The sequence below is a fragment of the Oncorhynchus masou genome, chromosome 6 (assembly GCF_036934945.1).
Source record: "Oncorhynchus masou masou isolate Uvic2021 chromosome 6, UVic_Omas_1.1, whole genome shotgun sequence".
Taxonomy (NCBI): domain Eukaryota; kingdom Metazoa; phylum Chordata; class Actinopteri; order Salmoniformes; family Salmonidae; genus Oncorhynchus; species Oncorhynchus masou.
The window spans coordinates 58,989,669-59,004,511 of record NC_088217.1 but is presented as its reverse complement, the minus strand read 5'-3'; the positions used below and the strand labels follow the sequence as shown (position 1 = coordinate 59,004,511).

Sequence of the window (14,843 nt, the reverse complement as noted above, 5' to 3'; positions counted from 1 at the left end):
CTTGTCTTATTTTGTCTTACAGAATTTCTTTGGAGAAAAGGATGAATTTTTGCTATTCGCATCCCTCTTTGAAGTGACCATGATTGATCCCATCATTGGAAGCAAGCCAGTGACCTTTGAGTTGTCCATTGGTAATACTGTGACATTTTGCCCACTTTTTCAAGATAAGAAACTAGACATTGCTGGGATTAGTGCCAAGTTAATTAGGAATCATCTAACTATAACCTATGTAATGAAATACATTACTGAAATCTGCCCCTGGTGGTGCAATTACATCCACCTTGAAGTGTTGCAATACAGGTAAGAGTTAACCTGTATTGCAACACTTCAAGGTGGATGTAACAGTGCCCATAATTGTTTTTCTATCAAACATGGATTTTGTCAAGGTCTTTTCACTGAGATATATTCTGTGTTGTGTATTTTTGGATGTGAACAGGGAACTACGGTAAGGCAGCAGAGGTGGTAGTGAATCCAAAGAAGAGTCAGAGTAGAGAGGATTTAAGCAGTGAGAGACAGTCTCTGTTGGAATCATCAGAAGATGAACTGGAGAGGGAGGATATTCCAATCCCTGGGTCACAGGACAGTTCTATCACTGCTCCAAGAAGACCACAGTTTACTGAGTATGACAGGTAACTCAAAGTCTTATTCATCTGATAAATTATCAACAGACAAACTAACAATGGATGCACCCCAGCCAATCTTCCAGATAGATACCAGGGCAGTGTAAATCTTTTATTTTTATTTTTTACATTTACAGATCATTTAGCTGTGTCCCAATGGCATATGAGAAGCCTTGTATGTTTCTGTGGACCCATTTTGAGGACCACTGCTTCCGTTACCACAATGTCAACTGGCTGCACAAGATGGCTGATAGGCTGGTAAGTGCTCAGATCTAAATACTGTAACCTGTGCTTAGCTTGTGACCTGATCTCCATTGGTTCCCTGGAAGCCGCAAAGATACTGATGTTGAGGGCTGTTCCCTCTTCATTAGGAATATGGCATTGATGAGGTGGAGAAACTTCTAAAGAGACCAAGGAGCAATGCCAAGGAGCGCTTAGGGGAGGTGCTTTTGGAGTTTGTCACGAGTTGCAAGTGAGTTGCTACAATACCATCTCAGCATTTGGAAACATCAAGTGGACAACCTGTAGCCTTTTAGTCAATTGCTTACAGTAGGTTACCATGATGCTTTTAAATGTTTATTGTCGTGTCTTTACTATCATTAAACTGAAGACATAGTTTTCATCGAAGATTCTCTGTAATTAGTATTACGCGATCAACTGATTAATCATGTAAATGTAATTAACTAAGTCGGGGCAACAAGGAAAAATATTCAGATTACAAAGTTATCATTTCCTAAAATAACTTTTCAGATATTTTATCTGATCAATTAGTCTTCGAATTAATTAATGATTTACTTTACCTCAAGTTAGTCTCATTCCAAACATTGTAAATTGTTGGTTATCTGCACGAACCCAGTCTTCACTATGAGTCATCCATACATCAATTGTCTTAAATCATTTATGTATTACTAACTAAGTAATTCACAGAAATGCATAAGCAAACAGTAAACATGGTTACATGAAATGATAGAAGAATGTGCCCTAGTGGGCTAAACCGGCATGGCGGCTTGTTAGACAAAAGGAGAAGTGGGGGTCGACTAAGAAGTCACTACAGAGTGATAATTATAACAATTGAAATGCTAATCCTTTGCACATGAACGCTCACTCATTCGGGAACAATTGCAATCAATATATATATTTACGCTCAGTGTGTCGTCTTGATCGCTGGTGAAAAGTTTGTTTCTTTTGTAGAATTGTCTGTCTCTCTCCCCCTCTCTCTCGGGTTGTGGTTAGAGCGGATAGTTCAGAGTGACATTCATTTGTTATAGAATGGATGTTTCGGTGGTTGTCGTTCTTCGCGTTCAATGATACCGAATTCCTAGCTGCAGACTATTAATTAATATCAAAGACTTGTTCTTATTCTGTCGTTATCGATAGTCTAAGAGTTTAACCACATGGTATGGTTAAAAGATTCAGCAATGGTCTGCAACCTTTGTCTCCTCCTGATGGAGAAAAGCATGGTCTGCAACCTTTAGCCATCTCGTAATTGAGGTAAGCTCGGTCTGCTGATCGAAAACCCGAGTGGGGGTTTTATTCAGAAGGCAGAAAAGGGCTGTCCCAGGACGCCTGACCCTAACTGGGCTCAGGGGCAGTCCTCTGATTTAATCTCAGGGGCGTCCTCTGATCTCCAATCCCCTTTTTCCTTCATTAAACAGTCCAAAATCACATTACACCATTTTACAAACAGTATCATACTCACTCATTCATCTTATACAACAATTAGATCTAAACCTCATATCTGAGGCTATTATATGAACAGCGTTATGGTAATAATGCCACACCATCTCCAATGAGCTTCCCCAAGTTGTTTCAAACAGACCAGTTCGTAGCTGGATTCTTAACCGATCTTTTATACTTAAAAAAAATTAAAATTTGTTCATACCTCAAGTTCTGTGAGGTGGAAGGAATTCCTTTGTTCTACACGAAAATCTACTCTCTCTATACTGTGTGTCCATGACGAGATCCTCAGGAATTTACGACGTCTCTCTGACCACAACAACCTAGTTGACATTATCAATCATACCCAGCTGTCAATTGGCACATTCATCCCCTCTCGTCTCCCCTGTAACTATTCCCCAGGTCGTTGCTTTATATGAGAATGTGTTCTCAGTCAGCTTACCTGGTAAAATAAGGGTTAAATAAATAAAACAATTTAATAATAAAAATGACCGTGTTTCTCCCTGCCCTGAAGGCAGTACAACTCCAACTCAGATAGGAAGACACCAGCGAAGCGCAACAACCTGGACAAATTCCGCAAGGAGTTTATCAAGAAGAACATTGTGAGTGAGGCTTAAACATGAGTCACTAATCTCATCCGTTATTATCTCAATCCACATTACAAACACAATTCTCACTGATTATATTGATACTATGTTTCTATCCTGTGATATGGTATCTATGAAGAGACACACACAGGTACAGACACATGCATACACACTCTACACACACATACATTGTAGTATTGTTGTAGGGTGGTATTATACATTTTGTATTGTAGATATGTAGTGGTGTAATAATGTTACATGATGTACTGTTTTATCTTTTCTTTTATGTAAATATATACATATCTCTTTCCCCAGATTGTCCTAGCCAAGCAGTCTCTGCGAGTGAGGCGGAAGGTGACCAGACGTACAGTGAAGGAAAGACTGACAGACGCCAAGAGGATCCTAAAGAGGCTACAACTCCTGACGAAAGAAGTGAGTCAAAGCGAGGACTTTGCAGGGGTGGGATTGGTCTTTCAATCGAATTCAAACAAATGTATTTATAAAGCCCTTTTTACATCAGCAGATGCCACAAAAAAAGACAGCCAGGAGTAATTAGGCCAGATAGTCCTGAGGCATGATCCTAATGCTCAGGTCATCTGGGAGGGGAGAGACAGAGAGAGAAATGGGAGAATTTGGAGCATACTTAAGTTCACACAGGACACCAGATAAGGCAGAGGACAATTTCACCAAATAGGACAGACTGACACTAGCCCACCGGCACATAGACTATTGCAGCATATATACTGGAGGCTGAGACACAGGGGGGTCTGTGGACACTGAGTTTGACGATACCCCCCTGATAGGGCCATCCAGACAGGATATAACCCCACCCACTTTGACAAAGCACATCCTCCACACCACTAAAAGGATATCAACAGACCACCAACTTACTTCCCTGAGACAACACTGAGTATAGCCCACGAAGATCTCCTCCACCACACTAGCCCAAGGGGGCACAAAACCGGACAGGAAGATCACATCAGTGACTCAACCCACTCAAGTAGAGTATAGTGAAGAAAACCTGGCGTGATGTATCCCTCCTAGGGACGGCATGGAAGAGCACTAGTAAGCCAGTGACTCAGTCCCCTTAATAGGTTCAGAGGCAGAAAATCCCAGTGGAGAGGGGAGATGGCCAGGCAGAGACAGCAAGGGTGGTTCGTCATTTGCCATTCACCTTCGCGCCCCTGTACCAGGCTACACTCAATCATAGGACCTACTGAAGTGATAAGTCTTCGGTAAAGACTTAAAGGTCGAGACCGAGTCTGCGTATCTCACCTGGATAGGTAGACCATTCCATAAAAATGTAGTTCTACAGGAGAAAGTCCTGCCTCCAGCTGTTTGCTTAGAAATTCTAGGGACAATAAAGAGGCATGTGTCTTGTGATCATAGTTTACGTGTCGGTATGTATGGCAGGACCAAATCGAAGAGAGACACTACATGGCCAAAGGTATGTAGACACCTGCTCGTCGAACATCTCATTCCAAAATCATGGGTATTAATAAAGAGTTGGTGCCCCGTTTGCTGCTATAATTGTCTTCACTCTTCAGGGATGGCTTTCCACTAGATGTTGGAACAGTGCTGCGGGGACTTGCTGCCATTCAGCCACAAGAATGTTAGTGAGGTCGGGCACTGATGTTCGGCGATTAGACCTAGCTCACAGTCGGTGTACCAATTCATCCCAAAGGTGTTCGATGGAGTTGAGGTCAGGCCTCTCTGCAGGCCAGTCAAGTTCTTCCACACAGATTTCAACAAACAATTTCGGTATGGACCTTGCTTGCACAGGGGCATTGTCATTCTGAAACAGAGAAGGGCCTTCCCCAAACTATTCCCACAAAGTTGGAAGCACAGACTCATCTAGAATGTCATTGTATGCTGTAGTGATTTCCCTTCACTGGAACTAAGGGGCCTAGCCCAAACCATGAAAAACAGACCCAGACCATTATTCCTATTCCACCAAACTTTATAGTTGGCTCTATGAATTTGGGCAGGTAGCGTTCTCCTGGCATCCGCCAAACCCAGATTCGTCAGTCGGACTGCCAGATGGTGAAGCGTGATTCATCACTTCAGAGAACGTGTTTCCCATTTTCCAGAGTCCAATGGCGGCAAGCTTTAAATCACTCCACATAATTTTGGATTTACACTACCGGTCATTTAGATCCACGTTATTTATTCCATGGGACAACACTAGATCCAGGGTTTGAATGTGGCAATGCGTAGGTTTGGAGACAGTGGGTTTTGTCCGATGATGATGGCTCCAATAGCTTTTTGGAGTGGGTCTGTGGACATTTTCATGTGAATATTGAAGTCCTCCAAATGATCTGCCATGTCTACGAAGTCCAAAAGGAATTCAGGGAACTCAGTGAGGAATGCTGTATATGGCCTAGTAGGCTGCATAGATTCCATGACTAGAAACTCAAAAGACAAAAATGCAGTCATTGTTTTTTCTCGTAAAGGCAGCAGCTACTCTTCCTGAGGTCCAGCAAAATGAGGGCACTTTATACAATTTTAAAACATTACAATACATACACGGATTTCACAACACAATGTGTGCCCTCAGGCCCCAACTCCACTACTACCATCACATATCTACAGTACTAAGTGTGTTTGTGTGTTTGTTTGTGTGTGTGTGTGTGTGTGTGTGTGTGTGTGTGTGTGTGTGTGTGTGTGTGTGTGTGTGTGTGTGTGTGTGTGTGTGTGTGTGTGTGTGTGTGTGTGTGTGTGTGTGTGTGTGTGTGTGTGTGTGTGTGTGTGTGTGTGTGTGTGTGTGTGCCAGTGTTTGTGATTCTTCACAGTCCCCACTGTTCCAAAAGGTGTTTTTTTTAATGTTTTCTAAATCTAATTTTACTGCTTGCGTCAGTTACTTGATGTGGAATAGAGTTCCATGTAGTCATGGCTCTATGTAGTACTGTGTGCCTCCCATAGTCTGTTCTGGACTTGGGGACTGAAGAGACCTCTTGTGGCATGTCTTGTGGTGTACACATGGGTGTCCGAGCTGTGTGACAGTAGTTTATATGGACAGCTGGGTGCATTCAACATGTCAATACTTCTTTCAAAATAAGTAGTGATGAAGTCAATCTCTCCTCCACTTTCAGCCAGGAGAGATGGACATGCATATTATTAATATTAGCTCTCTATGTACATCCAAGGGCCAGCCGCGCCAATTGCAATTTTCCTAAGTCCTTTTTTGTGGCACCTCACCACACGACTGCACAGTAGTCAAGGTGCAACGAAACTAGGGCCTGTAGGACCTGCCTTGTTGATAGTGTTGTTAAGAAGGCAGAGCATCGCTTTATTACAGACAGACTTTCCCCATCTTAGCTATTACTGCATCAATATGTTTTGACCATGACAGTTTACAATCTAGGGTTACTCCAAGCAGTTTAGTCATGTCAACCTGCTCGATTTCCACATGATTTATTGCAATATTTAGGGTTTAGTGAGTGTTTTGTTCCAAATACAATGCTTTTAGTTATAGAAATATTTAGGGCTAACTTATTCCTTGACACCCACTCTGAAACTAAAAGCTGCTCTTTGTTGAGTGTTGCTGTAGTAGCTGACGTGTATAGTGTGGAGTCATCCGCATACAAAGACACTCTGGCTTTATTCAAAGTCAGTGGCATGTCGTTAGTAAAAATTGAAAAAAGCAAGGGGCCTAAACAGCTACCCTTGGGAATTCCTGATTCTAACTGGATTATATTTGATAGGTTTACATTAAAGAACACCCTCAGTGTTCTGTTAGACAAGTAACTCTTTATCCACAATATAGCAGGGGTTGTAAAGCCATAACACAAGTTTTGCCAGCAGCAGACTCTGATCGATAATGTCAAAGGCCGCACTGAAGTCGAACAAGACCACACAATCTTTTTATAATCAATTTCTCTCAGCCTATCATCACCCATTTTTTGTAAGTGCTGTGCTTGTTGAGTGTACTTCCCTATAAGCATGCTAAAATTCGGTTGTCAATTTGTTTACTGTGAAATTGCATTGTATCTGATTAAACACAATTTTTCCAGAACTTACTAAGGGTTGGTAACAGGCTGATTGGTCGGCTATTTGAGCCAGTAAAGGGGGCTTTACTATTCTTGGGTAGCGGAATGACTTTCGCTTCTCTCCAGGCCTGCGGCACATGCTTAAATTGAAGATGTGGCAATATCGTCTGCTATTATCCTCGGCAATTTTCTATCTAAATGGTCAGACCACGGTGGCTTGTCAATTTTGATAGCCAACAATATTTTTTTCACCTCTTCCAGACTGACTTTACAGAATTCAAAAGTACAATTCTTGTCTTTCATAATTTGGTCAGATATACTTGGATGTGTAGTGTCAGCGTTTGTTACTGGCATGTCATCCATACGTTTGCTTATCTTGCCAATGAAAAAGTAATTTGTTTGTAATAGCATGTAGGCTTTGTGATGAATGAGCCATCTGATTCAATGAATGAAGCAGCCGAGTTGGCCTTTTTTTCCTAAAGTTTCATTTAAAGCTTTTTTACTTTTTTACTATCATTCTTTATATACTTTATCTTTGTTTCACACTGTAGTTTATTTTTATTTAGTTTAGTCACATGATTTCTTAATTTGTAGTATGTTTGCCAATCAGTTGGGCTGCCAGACCTAATTGTCATAGCTTTTGCCTCATCGCTCTCAACCATACCATTTTTCAAGTCCTCATCAATCCAAGGGCATTTAACCGTTTTGCAGTAATTTTCTTAATGGGTGTGTGCTTATTAGTAACTGGAATAATTATTTTCATAAATGTGTCAAGTGCAGTGTCTGGTTGCTCCTCATTACACACAACAACATACAAATCACTGCAAAACTTATTGAATAAATCCTCTTATACACTAGGCCCAGCCTTCGTCTCTTTGGTTTTCCTAGATATGGCTACTATATTGTGATCACTACATTCTATGTGTCTGGATACTGCTTTTAAGCAAATATCTGCAGCATTAGTAAAGATGTGATCAATACATGTTGATTTCATTCCTGTGGAGTTTGTAAATACCCTGGTAGGGTGACTGACAACTTGATCCAGGTTGCAGGCACTTGATACAGCTTGAAATATTTTCCTGAGTGGGCATCTTGATGATAGCCAGTCTATTTAAAGCACCCATAAAATATACTTCTCTGTTGATATCACATATCAAGCATTTCACACATATTTATTTTTTTAAATTTTATTTCACCTTTATTTAACCAGGTAGGCTAGTTGAGAACAAGTTCTCATTTGCAACTGCGACCTGGCCAAGATAAAGCTTATCAGTGTGAACAGACAACACAGAGTTACACATGGAGTAAACAATTAACAAGTCAATAACACAGTACAAAAAAGGGGAGTCTATATATATTGTGTGCAAAAGGCATGAGGAGGTAGGCGAATAATTACAATTTTGCAGATTAGCACTGGAGTGATAAATGATCAGATGGTCATGTACAGGTAGAGATATTGGTGTGCAAAAGAGCAGAAAAGTAAATAAATAAAAACAGTATGGGGATGAGGTAGGTGAAAATGGGTGTGCTATTTACCAATAGACTATGTACAGCTGCAGCGATCGGTTAGCTGCTCAGATAGCACATGTTTGAAGTTGGAGAGGGAGATAAAAGTCTCCAACTTCAGGGATTTTTGCAATTCGTTCCAGTCACAGGCAGCAGAGTACTGGAATGAAAGGCGGCCAAATGAGGTGTTGGCTTTAGGGATGATCAGTGAGATACACCTGCTGGAGCACGTGCTACGGATGGGTGTTGCCATCGTGACCAGTGAACTGAGATAAGGCGGAGCTTTACCTAGCATGGACTTGTAGATGACCTGGAGCCAGTGGGTCTGGCGACGAATATGTAGCGAGGGCCAGCCGACTAGAGCATACAAGTCGCAGTGGTGGGTGGTATAAGGTGCTTTAGTGACAAAACGGATGGCACTGTGATAAACTGCATCCAGTTTGCTGAGTAGACTGTTGGAGGCAATTTTGTAGATGACATTGCCGAAGTCGAGGATCGGGAGGATAGTCAGTTTTACTAGGGTAAGTTTGGCGGCGTGAGTGAAGGAGGCTTTGTTGCGGAATAGAAAGCCGACTCTTGATTTGATTTTCGATTGGAGATGTTTGATATGAGTCTGGAAGGAGAGTTTACAGTCTAGCCAGACACCTAGGTACTTATAGGTGTCCACATATTCAAGGTCGGAACCATCCAGGGTGGTGATGCTCGTCGGGCATGCGGGTGCAGGCAGCGATCGGTTGAAAAGCATGCATTTGGTTTTACTAGCGTTTAAGAGCAGTTGGAGGCCACGGAAGGAGTGTATGGCATTGAAGCTCGTTTGGAGGTTAGATAGCACAGTGTCCAAGGACGGGCCGGAAGTGTATAGAATGGTGTCGTCTGCGTAGAGGTGGATCAGGGAATTGCCCGCAGCAAGAGCAACATCATTGATATATACAGAGAAAAGAGTCGGCCCGAGAATTGAACCCTGTGGCACCCCCATAGAGACTGCCAGAGGACCGGACAGCATGCCCTCCGATTTGAAACACTGAACTCTGTCTGCAAAGTAATTGGTGAACCAGGCAAGGCAGTCATCCGAAACACCGAGGCTACTGAGTCTGCCGATAAGAATATGGTGATTGACAGAGTCGAAAGCCTTGGCAAGGTCGATGAAGACGGCTGCACAGTACTGTCTTTTATCGATGGCGGTTATGATGTCGTTTAGTACCTTGAGTGTGGCTGAGGTCCACCCGTGACCGGCTCGGAAACCAGATTTCACAGCGGAGAAGGTACGGTGGGATTCGGGATGGTCAGTGACCTGTTTGTTGACTTGGCTTTCGAAGACCTTAGATAGGCAGGGCAGGATGGATATAGGTCTGTAACAGTTTGGGTCCAGGGTGTCTCCCCCTTTGAAGAGGGGGATGACTGCTGCAGCTTTCCAATCCTTGGGGATCTCAGACGATATGAAAGAGAGGTTGAACAGGCTGGTAATAGGGGTTGCGACAATGGCGGCGGATAGTTTCAGAAATAGAGGGTCCAGATTGTCAAGATATTATCCAGATACTGACTGTTAGCACTTGGTGGTCTATAGCAGCTTCCCACAAGACTGGGCTTTAGGTGAGGCAGATGAACCTGTGGCCATATTACTTCAACAATATTTAACATTAGATCGTCTCTAAGCTTTACAGGAATGTGGTTCTGAATATAGACAGCAACACCGCCTCAGTTAGCATTTCTGTCTTTTCGGTAGATGTTTTAACCATGTATTGCTACCACTGTATCATCAAAGGTATTATCTACTGTAAGTAAGTTTCAGAGATAGTCAGAATATGAATGTCATCTGTTACAAGCAAATTATTGACTTCATGGACCTTGTTTCTTAGACTACATATGTTAAAAACCACTTTGGGCTAGACGACCCACCTCGATAACATCTGGTGAAATTGCAGAGTGCGAAATTCAAATGACAGAAATAGTAATATTTAACATTCATGAAAATACATCAGAAAAAAGTGTAACTTCTTGTTAATCCAGCCATTGTGTCAGATTTCAAAAAGGCTTTACGGCGAAAGCACACCATGTGATTATCTGAGGACAGCATCCAGCACACAAAAGCATTAAAAACATTTTCCAATCATCCAGGCACGAAAGTCAGTAATAGCGATAAAATAAATGCCTTACCTTTGAAGATCTTCTTCTGTTGGCACTCCAAAAGGTCCCAGCTACATCACAAATGGTCCTCTTGTTCGATAAAGTCTTTCTTTATATCCCCAAAAATATCCCCAAAGTTTAGCTGGCGCGCTTCCTTCAATAATCCGGTTTACCTCCTTCAAAATGCATACAAAATGAATCAATTAAAGTGACTCCAGCAGAGCTACAGTAGTCTTTTTGCCAGATGTGTAATGTCAGCAGCCTGCTGAATCTTTCACACCCGTGCCCCAACGATGGTACTGGACCATTTGCATTAAAATACATTTAAAAAAATATATAATTTGGAGACTATTAATGCTAAAATCAGTTCTTTAAATCAAATCAACGTTTATTTAGTCAACAGTGATTTACAGTGAAATGCTTACTTACAGGCTCTAACCAATAGTGCAAAAAAGGTATTAGGTGAACAATAGGTAAGTAAAGAAATAAAACAACAGTAAAAAGACAGGCTATATACAGTAGCGAGGCTATAAAAGTAGCGAGGCTTCATACAGACACTGGTTGTCAGGCTGATTGAGGTAGTATGTAGTTAAAGTGAAATGGTTAAAGTGACTATGCATATATGATGAACAGTAGCATAAAAGGGGGGTTGGCGGGTGGTGGGACACAATGCAGATAGCCCGGTTAGCCAGTGTGCGGAAGCAGTGGATGGTCGGCCCAATTGAAGTAGTATGTACATGAATGTATAGTTAAAGTGACTATGCATATATGATAAACAGTAGTTGGGTAGGAGTAGCAGTTGGGTGGGGCACACAATGCAAATTGTGTAGCCAATGGTAGCCATTTGATTACCTGTTCAGGATTTTTTTTTCTTTTTTTCGTGGTATCCAATTGTTAGAAGTTACTATCTTGTCTCATCGCTACAATTCCCGTACGGGCTCGGGAGAGACGAAGGTCAAAAGCCATGTGTCCTCCGAAACACAACCCAACCAAGCCGCACTGCTCCTTAACACAGCATGCATCCAACCCGGAAGCCAGCCGCACCAATGTGTTGGAGGAAACACCGTGCACCTGGCGACCTGGTTAGCGTGCACTGCACCCAGCCCGCCACAGGAGTTGCTAGTGAGCGATGAGACAAGGATATCCCTACCGGCCAAACCCTCCCTAACCCGGACGACGCTAGGCCAATTGTGCAACGCCTCACGGACCTCCCGGTCGTGGGGCGATGCCCTTAGACCACTGCGTCACCCGGGTGGCAATTTCCTGTTTAGGAGTCTTATGGCTTCGGGCAAAAACTGTTGAGAAGCCTTTTTGTCCTAGACTTGGCACTCCGGTACCGCTTGCCATGTGGTATTAGAGAGAACAGTCTATGAAGTGGTCGCTGGGATCTTTGATAATTTTTAGGGCCTTCCTCTGACACCGTCTGGTGTAGTGCTACAACTCCCGTACGGGCTCGGTGCCTTGCGATCAGAGGCCGAGCAATTGCTGTACCAGGCAGTGATGCAACCAGTCAGAATGCTCTCGATGTTGCAGCTGTAGAACCTTTTGAAGATCTCAGGACCCATTTCAAATCTTTTTAGTATCCTGAGGTGGAATAAGCTTTGTCGTGCCCTCTTCACGACCGTCTTGGTGTGTTTGGACGATGATAGTTTATTGGTGATGTGGACACCAAGGAACTTGAAGCTCTCAACCTGCTCCACTACAGCCCCGTCGATGAGAATGGGGGTGTTCTTGGTCCTCCTTTTCCTGTAGTCCACAATCATCTCCTTTGTCTTGGTTACGTTGAGGGATAGGTTGTTATTCTGGCACCACCCGGCCAGGTCTCTGACCTCCTCCCTATAGGCTGTCTCAACGTTGTCGGTGATCAGGCCTACCAGTTTTGTGTTGTCTGAAAACTTAATGATGGTGTTGGAGTCGTGCCTGGCCATGCAGTCGTGGGTGAACAGGGAGCACGCAACCCTAGGGAGCTACAGTGTTGAGGATCAGCGTGGCAGATGTGTTGCTACCTACCCTCACCACCAGGGGCGGCCCGTCAGGAAGTCCAGGATCCAGTTGCAGAGGGAGGTGTTTAGTCCCAGGATCCTTAGCTTAGTGATGAGCTTTGAGGGTACTATGGTGTTGAACGCTGAGCTGTAGTCAATGAATAGCATTCTCACATAAGTGTTCCTTTTGTCCAGGTGGTTAAGGGCAGTGTGAATAGCGATTGCATCATCTGTAAATCTGTTTGTGCGGTATGCAAATTGAAGTGGGTCTAGGGTTTCTGGGATAATGGTGTTGATGTGAGCCATTCCCAACCTTTCAAAGCACTTCATGGCTATGGACATAAGTGCTATAGGTCTGTAGTCATTTAGGCAGGTTGCCTTTATGTTCTTGGGCACTGGGACGATGGTGGTCTGCTTGAAACATGATGGTATTACAGACTCAATCAAGTGACAAAATCCATTGTCAAATGTTTTGAAATAGCCCTCCTGATGTCGTTTGACCCCACATGGACTACAACAGTGTCAGCTCCCGGGCATCTATGGTAGAACAGTCGGAAGCAGCCTTGTTATGTCCTGTACTTATGCTCCTGGGTAGCACAGGGTTTTTGCTTTGGGGACCGAGATATTTCTCACCATAGTGCTGCCTACGATGACAGCTGGTGATGTTGAATGGGCTTGTCTCTCTCAGGCAGCCTCACGGTCTGGTGAGGCTGGGAGCTCCGAGAATCTGAACCCGAGGTAGAAGCCACCGGAGAGGGAGACAGAACCCAGGACGAAGACGCAGGTACCTCCAGATCCGATCTTGATTGGGAAGCCACCAAGGAACCTCTGGATCCAGCGCGGCAAAGCTGTTTCTGGTCTGTGTCAACATCTCCATGGAGAACCCCGTTGCCAGAGCACGCCTTCTTCGACTTCCACGGCGTGTGACGTACCTCCATGGCTGGTTGGTTGGGTCGAGATCAGCTCTGTTCTTCAAGGAAGGGGGAGACCCCTTCGGGATGGAACTCTGCCTAGTACTGGCTCGTCGGCTGTGGAGAGCTGACACGGCTGCGAAACTTCCACCAGACCAGAGCAGCGTCCGGCTACTGAGGTGGAAGGAAAAAAAAGTAGGTGGGCGTGGGTTCCCCAGTAGCTTATGTAGGTTTTCTACTTGCTTGCTAAGAGTAGCTACTTTGCTCCTGTAGTCCTCCGCAAGCAAGCAGTTGCTACATTGAAAGTCAATGTGGTCCACATTGTCCCAAAACAAAGCAAAGAAAACACAGCTCCTGCAATGCTGGAAACGTTCAATAGCAGCCTCCATTTGAGTCCGCCGAGCCAGCTAGGATAGCTGGGCTTTCACGTCTCTCCCCTATACCGAATCTGGCAGGATCCCGGGACAGATAGCAGCGCTCACAGCAATTTATCCCAACAGAGCTGCAGGATTCAAAATAAAATAGTATAGTATATAAAAAAACTGTCAGCTTTTAAACCAAGGTCTTTACTTCAGGTTTCAGCGTAAGACAGGTTTCAGTTTTGGCGTTTGACAACGTTCAACAACAAACATACGTCACGCTCTGATGACGTGCTCATGCTATTTATAATGAGGAGAGACCTCATTTAACACAGTAAATCAATTAGGCTTGATCCATGTTTCAGTCAGGCCAATCACATCAAGGTTACGATCAGTGATTAGTTTATTGACTGTGACTGCCTTGGAAGTGAGGGACCTAACACTATTTTGAGATGTGAGATATAGTTAGAGCCTTGTCTATGTTGATAGATAAAATAAGAGCACCCCTCCAGCTTGGATGGAGTCCGTCACTCTTTCAGCAGGCCAGGCTTGGTCCTGTTTGTGTGGGTGTCCCAGAAAGAGGGCCTGTTATCTACTAATTCTGTCTTTTGGGAGGGGCAAAAAAAACAGTTTTCAACCAGTGATTGAGTTGTGCATGTCTGCTGTACCTCTCATCACTTCCCCAACTGGGAGGGGGCCAGAGACAATTACTCGATGTCAACACATCTTTCTAGCTAAGTTACACTGTTTCATCCTAACATTGTTGGTGCCGACGCAGATAACAATATCCCTATACAATCTACACCGGACAGTTTAGGCTTAGCCAGCACCATCTTCAGATTAGCCTTTATGTTGGTAGTCCTGTCCCCTGGTAAACAATGTTTGATTGCTGGATGATTTTTTTTAAAGCCTAATATTGCGGGTAATAGAGATGCCAATGACTAGGGTTTTCAGTGTCAGAACTAATGGTGGGTGGCTTCGGTGGCTCAGACCCCGTAATGGGTGGAGAAGGCTCGGGCTCTGAAACCGACTCTTTGCTTAGTGGGGAAAATTGGTTGAAAGTTTCTGTCGGCTGAATGAGTGACACC

At 43.6% G+C, this 14,843-nt stretch overlaps 1 protein-coding gene across 1 annotated transcript in view; it reads left to right on the top strand.

Annotated features, from left to right (window-relative positions):
• Positions 1 to 14,843, top strand: part of fer1l4 (fer-1 like family member 4) — a 113,288-nt gene that overhangs the window by 39,957 nt on the left and 58,488 nt on the right. Inside the window, exons 17-22 of the mRNA XM_064969262.1 lie at positions 23 to 131; positions 437 to 629; positions 758 to 878; positions 992 to 1,092; positions 2,812 to 2,899; positions 3,200 to 3,316. Of these exons, the coding sequence (XP_064825334.1) occupies positions 23 to 131; positions 437 to 629; positions 758 to 878; positions 992 to 1,092; positions 2,812 to 2,899; positions 3,200 to 3,316 (729 nt within the window). The remainder of the gene's footprint in view (positions 1 to 22; positions 132 to 436; positions 630 to 757; positions 879 to 991; positions 1,093 to 2,811; positions 2,900 to 3,199; positions 3,317 to 14,843) is intronic.